General features: G+C 42.1%; 1 protein-coding gene across 1 annotated transcript; it reads right to left on the bottom strand.

The window, feature by feature from the left end:
- Positions 1 to 5,476: 5,476 nt before the first annotated feature.
- Positions 5,477 to 8,721, bottom strand: LOC109479145. Its single transcript, XM_019781015.1, has 2 exons — positions 8,131 to 8,721; positions 5,477 to 7,765 (listed from the first exon to the last, which is right to left on the bottom strand). Exons 1-2 carry the CDS (start codon positions 8,719 to 8,721, stop codon positions 5,477 to 5,479), a joined length of 2,880 nt encoding a protein of 959 aa, XP_019636574.1.
- Positions 8,722 to 9,747: the final 1,026 nt, after the last annotated feature.

Genomic DNA, 9,747 nt, shown 5'->3' with positions numbered 1-9,747 from the left:
GCAATCTCCGATGAGCCCTTGTGTGTATTGCAGATACGTGGTTTGCTGGTGACCTCGTCTGAGCCTATCAAAGGAAGGGGCACAAGGGCATAGAGCCTGATGCAGAGAATGTATGCTGAGTCTGTTAGTTTTTCTTGCAACCAGCGGCAGCGGATACTAATCTATGTGTCCAGGTGCCACACTGGATGATGAGACAAACCTATTCCAAATTTAACCGAAAATGCTTATGTATCCTAAACGTAAGACCAGATTATCGTTTCTCTCCCATATGTTACCAGTCATTTGAGTAATGTATGTGTTTGCTTTTGTACTAACCTTGTTGTTAAAAGAGAACTAAAAAAATGTTAAGTATAAAAACTAGCCACAGCTAGGTCATGTAGGGTCCAACTCAACAATGTCTATCCTTTTTTAGACATGTCTACTACCTTTGTAGTGATCATCGGAACACAGGGAGATTAAGGCAGGTAAAGCATTAATGAAGATGGTCATTATTAAGCAGCTTTATAGCAGGAACTGTTTATAGACCTGTTCAGACGAAAACAATGGGAGCGCATTTCATTCAGATTCAACCGAAGCAGAATCCATGTGGCCCGATCTAAACGCTCCACATCGCATTGAACGCGCCTTTCAAACCGGCATCAACGCATTTCGACTTCAGACTCTTACACATTTGTACGATAAATATATATTTATATATATTCTTGTTTTCAATTCTCATTACATGACATTTGTTATTTAACAGTTACAATAAATGCCTTTCGTCATGTGACGCTTTAGTTGATGTATCCTTTCAATATTGGAAAATGATGTGCGCTTTGTCGTTTAATAGGGAGACAATTGGTTAGTCACTTTCAACGCCCAAAAAACAAAACTTCTCTCCATCAACAGATACCTGGAACCTTTTCTTCCACCTATATCCATGAATGGCAACGAGTTACCGGAGAATAAGAATCTCCGTCTCATCGGTCTTATTCTCTCAAAGGATTTGTCCTGAAGATACTACATTGAATCCATAGCCAAATCAGCAGCTATGAGAGTAGGCTCACTGCTTCGAGCCAGAAACTAACTCACTCCAGCAAGTATTTGTATCTGTACAAATCCACCATCCGTCCTTGCATGGAGTATTGCTCGCATCTCTGGGCTGGTGCCCCAAAAGACTTAGTCCGTGGGCCAGACAAGATGGCCCATGGACTAACTGTCTACATATTTTAGACCGCATTCAAAGGAGAATCTGTCTTGCCATCGGCCATTCTTTGGCCGCAAAGCTGGATTCCCTCTCACACAGACGCAATGTCGCATCCCTATCTCTTTTTTACAGATACTTTCACGGTCGATGTTCAGGAGAACTTGCACTTCTTGTTCCGCCGCTCAGAACCTTTCAGCGTGCCACTAGGTTCTCTTCCTGCTCTCATCAATACACAGTTAACACTGGAACTCTCTTCCAAACAGCTGCTTTCCGTCTGATTACAATCCACAAAGCTTCAAAACAAAGGTCCACCGCCATCTCCTTACATAATTACATTATACCGACTTAACTACCTCTAGCTCTATGCCTAGAAGTGGACAAAAATAATTGGCCTTGCATTGAGCGACACCGTTAAAAAATAAGTTTCCATGATTTCTTACTTTCTGGATTTCAGAACACTCCGATTATTCATTTTTATAGCAATAGATGCTTTCCCTCTATTCTGATATACATTTAAGTTTTCATTAATTTGTTTAGCGTCATTGTCATTGCCAATTTAGATAAAATACATTGCTATATGGATAGAAAAAAAACATCATCATTGATTATTATTGTAGGCATTAGTTTACAAAGGGTTTGGCACCACCAGTACTATTTTGCTTTTATAGATTTAACCTATTTTTAGTGGAACCATTAAGGAGATTAACCCTCAAACATCCGGACTTTTTTGTGACGTTAATGCCCGAATGGAGTCCAAATAGACCCCATTCGGTTTCTTTCAAATTTATATTCCTTTTTGCATCCTTTCGGTGACCTTTGCACATATATTAGTTAAACATGTCAAGACGTTTATTTTGGCATGATTAAGTGTTAAAACATTCCAGCTCATTATCATAATTTATGCAAAAAAGGATGAGGCCTGCAGGCATGAACATGGGCTTGACCTTTGACCTCATATGATTGCCAGATTGTCAAACCTCTGAAAACCTGATGAAATAATTCCTGAGGTTGAGGTTACTTGGCAAACTGCATGATATTAAAGCAATAATGCTTCCTTGAATACATATTGAGGACATCCGAACAATTTCGTGTGTAGGAAAGTGCAAATACATGGCTGGGGTCCGTTTGGACCCCAGACAGTCTTACATCAGACTTCCGTTGTTATTTTTACAAATTTGTGCCGATCTCCAAAAAAAATTAGAAGAGGTTTACTGACAAAGTCACGGGACGAATATTTTTAGAATAAAAAATAAATAAAACTAGAAAGGCCAATATTTGCTTTGGAGCAAATACAGCGATGGGTTCACCACATTTTACGACATGGCAGGGAAAGAATGGGAAACACAAGGGAAAACAATGATTTACATTGATATAACTATAATATGAAGTAAAATACAACTAAAACAACAGTTGGATAGCTATTCCCTACTTTATTGGTTAGGATTTTTAATTGCATAATGCAAACTGTTGATTTTCAAAATAAAAAAAAAAACGTCCATGCCCGGCATTCCAATGCTGGAGCAGGAAAGCTTGAAATACCTACCAAAACACTTGAATACAGACATACTGTCAGTATGGAAATGCTTCTGTGCAGGTGTTAATCAAGTTAAATCCCAACAGCCAATCAGCAAGAAGTATAGAGGAAAGCTGCATGCCTATTGGTTGATGCCCTGCATTCCATTGTGATGACTCATGCCCAAACGTGGTAAACAAGGCAGACTAACACAGTAATACATTTGCTATAACACAGCCAAAAAACTCAAATAAAACCATTCTAAAAGCCTGTATCACAATAATTTAAAAAACGCCTAGGGGTATTTGCCCACTGTACCTCCATACCAAATTTCAGGACCTTAGGCCCTAAAATGAAGAAGCTGAATCCATTTAAAGATATGGCAGGAGGAGGAGAAGGAGGAGGAGAAGAAACATCAGAAAAAGCAATATGGTTTCACCACACCACTTCGTGGTGTGGTGAACCCATAATTGCACTTAAAAATATACGCCTAGGGTCCAAATAGACCCCGGTGTTTGAGGGTTAATGGGATAAGCCTTAAATGGAAAATTTATGTTGTGGACTACTTAATAAAAGTAGTGTGACATTCTTACATAAGCTATTAAGAGTTAAACATCTGTAGAGAAAATCTTAAACAGTCATTTTTTTTTTCATTTATGAATTCCAAAAAGCATTAAGTACTACAATTATAATCTCAAGCCTTAGAAATAAAATGCTCACTAAAGATGGCATCTGCCATAGCCTAGATAAAGTTTTTGGGAACACAGCATCAATAGAACATCCGTTAAATTAACAACAAAATGTAGTCCTTGTCATTTCAAAATAGCTCTGTAAAATTTTAGTTTACCTCAAAAATACATTTTATGAGATTCATTTTAGAGAATTCAATATGTGTCAACATGTCATTTACCTTCCAAATTTCTGGTATCAGCGTTTTCTTTTATTGTTAGCTAAGTATATACATGTAGGAAAATGGATTTATGAATTACAAGCTTGAAAAATGCAATATTTGAAATGTCCTTTTCAAACCATTAAACGTTTATAACACATTTTTTTCTTTTATGACGGTTAGTATATACACCCGCCTTTAAACATTACATTTAATACCAGTAACTTTGCATTAAGAAACTTTTGTTAAGACGACTTAAAAGGTTTAAAAGAAATTTGCCGATAATTGAGAAAAAGTGTAACAAATAGGTACAACATGTTCTTGATCTATTTCATTGAAAAATTGAATAATTATGCAAGCGGTATTTTGATTTGACTTCCTTTTTATCTTCCTTTTGACGTCACATGTTTGAACGTTTAATCACAGACCTATGGCGGAATGTAGTGAATTTCCTCATTAATTATGCAATCTACCTCCTGTTATATACTATAATTCCATTCAATTACGTACATCATTACCATTTGTTGCTGACATAAAAAAGGAATTAGTCTCCAAAAATCAGGACCATGACACGCCAAGGAACACGCCAAGGAAAAATATTTAAAAAAAAAGAAATTCTCCTTCAGTACCAACGTGGCCAATATCTAACATTTTCTGGCTTTCGATCGACAGACATAACAAATATCATCATAATCCATAAATGCCTTTTAAGTTATGTTGACTACAAATATGCACAAACACACACAGACAAAAAAAAACGCATCCGTTTTGCATTGAGCTATAAAGCTGCCATGGGCCTTGACCTGCGCCACTACATTACGACCCCAAGGCCGGCCTAAGAATGTCGAGGCAAGCTTGAAAGGCTAATCATCTTGCGGCAGTACCTTACAAGCTACACGCACAAACATACTAAATTCCATAAACATTCATCCATAACTTTGAGACTTATTCTGCATGCAGCAAACAATAAAGGGGAAAGTAAATATTGACTAATAGATGGTATTCACCACTTATACCTGGTTGTACTACGAAATATTGTCATTTCCTGGCACAAAACATTTAGAGATTAGAACACGCAAAATTTTGCTTCTTTGAATTATCACGTATTGTTGTCTCACCCAAAAAAAGCTTTTTAACATTTCCACGACGCCAAAAACGTCCGTTAAAAAGTCGTTAAAATTTTTGAAATTTGGGCGGAATTGACAAATTTGAAACAGTTGTTCACCAAGGTTAAGGCTTTGCAAATTCAACAATAACTGTAATAAAGAGAATGCATGTGGCTGACTTGGACGGGACAAACTAAATAGACAACAAGAAAACACACACACACAAAACAGAAACAACGTGCAAAGTTATCCGTGGCAATCAAATGACAATGTGGCAATCGTAGATTTAAAGATTTCAGTAAAGTGGACTTGTCGAAAATTTGCATTTAGTATGTGGTTTTTATGTTTTAATACAATTACTTTGTAATCAATAGGGTAAATGTTAGTGAAGACACTGACAGGCCAAATAATTGTTTTAAAAGGTCATGCTTTACTTTTCATATTTGTTTAGTTTCATGCAAGCTAAACATAACGAGTACTTGCCAAGTTTTGTTTAATTTTTTTACAAAATATTACAATTACAACATAGATTTTGCTTGAAATAATGTGCATGGTCCTCTTGAAAAAAAATTGAACTGTAAATTTCAAATAACACAAAGGTTGTCTGTGCCTGTATTAATGGAACTTTTATCACTCTGTTATTTGCCCATCTTCGTACAAAATGTGATTGCAACATAACATTGCTTGGAATGGTGATATTACTCAGTGACTAATCGGTAGGGGACAGATCATAGCTGTTTGTCTCTGGGTACTCTGTGGTGTTGTTTATTGCCTCCCTACGTTCATTCTGACAGTATACAGCTGCCGGGGACCGGCCAGCCATTAGTCGCAGGGGAGGGGCAGATATAACTGTTTCCCCGGTTTGTGGCGAGCTGACTGCGGTGATTTTCATCGTAGACGGCGGACGGAGTGTCCGTCTCACTTCTGCGCGGGGCAGCAGGGTCGTAGCTACTGGCCATAGGAGACGCTACGGAGTTACAGACCGTCGCAATAGTGCCATGCTGGCCATAAGTGTTAGACAGCGTACGATCTGTGTTAGTGGCAGGGGAGTTGTAGCAATGTGCCTTACGGGAACGCTTAGCGGCGCTTGCATTCTGCTTGTGCTGGTAGGCAGAGGACATGGTGGCACCAGGGTTGGGGAGGATAGATGGGTGCTGGTAGCAGGTTTTGCCTGACTTATCGCCGCCGTTTGGACCATAGGCATATGTGTTAGACTGGACAATCTCTGTGTTAGTGGCAGGGGAGTTGTAGCAACGTGCCTTACGGGAACGCTTAGCGGCGCTGGCATTCTGTTGGTAGGCAGAGGACAGGGTGGCACCTGGTTTGGGGAGAATGATTGGGTGCTGGTAGCAGGTTTTGCCTGACTTATCGCTGCCGTTTTGACCATAGCCAGGTACGACTGCCCCTTCCCTGTTTGGTGTCTGGCGGGGACGCTCGGCGCTGTACGGGCGGGACGGCACGGGGTGTGTGTGCGCGCGGGGGCGGCCTGGGTACGCTGCGCAAAGCTTTGCCTGTCCGTACGGGACGGCTTCTGACTGAGAAGAACCGGCCCTGCGCAAATCAGGGTGGTCTTGGAAACCACCTTCAGCGTAAGGGCTGATGACTGATTCTGACTCATTCAAGCTGTCGTGATCCTCGAAACCACCTTCAGCGTACGGACAGATCACTGGTTCATCCAGGTGGCCAACTGAAATACCATTACCATTGTGGTATGAACATGTGCCGTTATCTGGAGCTTTGCGTCCGAGCCTGCGCTTGATACACCTGACACAGAACAAAACCCCGGGCCCCACCGCAACAGCCGGTAACCAGATAATAGATGACAACACTATGTTCCATGTGCAGATGCTCCCTTCATAAGCATTATCACTTTTACTGATGGTCAGTGGTGTAGTGCTGATGCCGGTAGGCACCGGTGTTGTACTCATGGTGATTGAGAATATTGTCGTGTTGATGAGTGAGGGTTCTGTTGCCTGGGGTGTGGTGATGCCAGAGTATGTGCCTTCACTTGTCATGAAAACCACAGTGTCAGACCCAGTTTCAGAAGAAACCGTACAAGTGGTGTTCCCAAAGGACAAGGGTCCGGTAGCCTCAAGCCAAAGGGTGAAGCTGGACCTCCCCATGTAGTTAGAACACAGGCTGTGATTTCGTGAGTCCCCGGACAGGTTATCTGCTGGTCCCTTACATTTCAACCAGCCCTCATCCTTAAGGTCGGTCACCACTCTTACGGTTAGGTTGCCTGTCGGCAGAGTAGCGTGTGTTGTCGTGTTTGCGTCATACGTTATGTCGTGTGTGTGTTGTGAGTCATTAGGGAAGGTCCAAGACACTTGGGGCAACTGCTCCCAATACACCCTGCCAACTACCGTGTACTTGTATCCAGGGTTGTGTTCGGCCTTCATAATCTCCACCATTGGTGGCGGGCAGGGCAGGGTGTGACTGGGAGAGACGGGCGCGGGGAGGTTCCGCATCAGCGCCGAGGCGGGGCAGCTGTGGGTTCCCGGGGGCAAATTTAGTAAACGCATGAAGCGCTGCTTGAACTTTATGTAGCCCCCCTCGTAGTCGTAAAGCCAATCATTCGCACACGTACAGCGCGGCTGGTTAGACATGTGGATTCTCCGGGTAAATGACAATGCCCTGCCTTCCGACAAAATAACTGCAATACCATTATCACGGGCTATGATATTGTCTGGAAAGGACGATTTAAACCACCCGCCAGAAAGGAAGGTCAGCCTGTTTGCTGCAAGATTTAGGGTAGTCAATTCCGTGTTTGAGTAGAACGCGCCGGCAGCAATGTGGGAGATTCTGTTACCCTGCAGGTTCAGGGAAACCAGCCGCTCAAGCCCGTGGAACATCTCCACGCCGATCGACCGAAGTTTGTTCTCAACGGCGCGGACATACACTACGGACTTGATCGTCTGGAAGGTCCCCGGGGCTACGTTAGCGATAAGATTGGCACTTACGTCAACCCACCGCGGCTGCAACCCCCGGAAAGCGTCAGGTGATATCGTCAGGATTTGGTTGTCCACCAGGATGATGTTTGACAAGCTGGGCAACCCATCAAGGCAGCCACCCTGCAGCAGAACAATTTGTAAAACAGTTTAAAAAACCATTAGTCAGTATGCCATCCCGTTGTGCTTTAGTACGTTGTCTGCATCACCCCACTGCTAATTAATAAAAGGACTGAATCCACCCATCTAGTGATTGTTTTACAGGGCCTTTGCTGATTGGATGTTTTTTATATAGTCCTCACTTAGATTTGGCCAATCATTGCATCTGCTCAAATACCGACGGATAGACTACAAGTGGGCCCTGCCAAGCGACAAAGAGACGGTACTAAAGATAAAATGATAGGACACCCAGGTTATAAAAAAGGGTGACAAGCAATGTTTGATCACCGAAAATATGTTTACGTAATGCATGTTTTATTCTATCCCACCTTCAGATGTGTCAGGTTGTTCTCCAACAGCAGCAGATACTCGAGGCTCTCCATCCCATTAAACGTGCCGTTCTTCAGAGTCTGGACATTGCTCCGCCAGATGACCAGGGTAGATACCTGTGGCAACTTAGCAAACGCCCCTACCTCTATTGTCGTTAGGTTACAACCCACAAACCACAGCCTGCAATCTGTACCACATGGGATCTGAGACAGGATCTCTGCTTTGTCAGGGCCAAGCTTACCGACGTTGTTCTCAACAATCATGATGTCGGTTATGGATTGTGGAGGAGAACCCCCCTGGGTAGGCCTTGTTTCGTTTGAGCAGACCTGACAAGACTGGAAAGCCTGGCCCAAAGGGACGGTATCAAAGGGACCTTTGTAGCTGTAAGCCTCAAACGGGTCCTCGTTCCACCTGTAACGGTACACTCCAATGTCATACCGGTACTCACGACCATCACTACGGCTGTCACCTACACCACACTTCGCCACGGGCACTTCGCGGCAGCTCTGCCAGCTACCGGCGTCGGCCCGCGGCACTAGTAGCTGCGTAAGCAGCAACAACAATATTTTTGCCATGAGCTTTATTGCCATGATCGTTATTACACCGGTACCGTACTATTTATGGCAAAGAGCATCAAGAAAGGATTTATCTTACCATATGATCTTACAAAGTGGTTGTCCGCACCTGTAGGATGACCTGGGCAGCGCAAACGCAGCTCTGTTCTCTGCCGGGGCGCTCTATTCTCCCCCAACCTGGCAGCTTGTCACAGGCTTTGATTGATTATGTCTCAGTTATGCTGAGTGGTTCAGCCTAGGATTGCCATTGGCCAATCAGCATCGCCGTATCAGCGACGCCGTGGAAGAACAAAGGAATTGCCAGGGAAGAAATATTCTCGTTTCTTTACCACATATCGCATAACAGTGTTTAATGTAACAGAGGTATTCCAATGAAAAAAGGGAAAATTTTTGCCGCTTATATTAGTCTAGAAAACAAAACATAAACAAGACAAGCAATGTTTTGATCAAGTGCAGCAGCTACTGCGTATAAGAGCGTAAACATTAAAATATAAAACAATTTATCAATACTTTATCGGGAAACATTTGCTTTTAGGCTGGATGAGAATATGTTAGAGTCTATCATTGACTTGCCAATAATGAATTCATAAAAAAATTATAGGTATACTTTTGTGAAATATTTCAGCAGAGTTTTTCGTCTTGCTTCACTGTCTTGCCCTTTAACCCCTTATTTTACACACCTGTGCAAAATTAAAACATTTGAAAATGATTTTGGCCACAAGCGACTTATTTTCCATCCAAGTTTGAAGCCCGAGCTTCCCCAACTTGACACCGTAAAATATTGTTTCCACTAATAAACAAGAGTTCCACGATTTCATACCTTCGCCAAATGACGTTAACCCCGGCGGTTGTCGAATTATACAATTTTAATTATTGGTTTTGCAAATAAGAACCTCATTTCAATGGATTGTATCAGTTGATCATATTCTCCACCCGATAACAGCCTTATTTTAACAAAAATGCTATTAGAGTACTTCCCCATAATTATGCAAATGAGGTCATGATTTGAATAAATTGTGTTTGATGTTCGTCTTCATTTAA

This window comes from Branchiostoma belcheri, unplaced genomic scaffold (assembly GCF_001625305.1).
Source record: "Branchiostoma belcheri isolate BF01 breed outbred unplaced genomic scaffold, Haploidv18h27 scaffold47, whole genome shotgun sequence".
Classification (NCBI taxonomy): Eukaryota; Metazoa; Chordata; class Leptocardii; order Amphioxiformes; family Branchiostomatidae; genus Branchiostoma; species Branchiostoma belcheri.
This window is presented reverse-complemented; position numbering and strand designations above follow the sequence as displayed.

Excerpts from the sequence above, each read along its gene's own strand:
- LOC109479145 (XM_019781015.1), bottom strand. The coding sequence starts at position 8,721 with ATGGCAATAAAGCTCATGGCAAAAATATTGTTGTTGCTGCTTACGCAG. Across the intron at positions 7,766-8,130 it reads ACAACCTGACACATCTGAAG|GGTGGCTGCCTTGATGGGTT; the intron begins GTGGGATAGAAT and ends GTTCTGCTGCAG.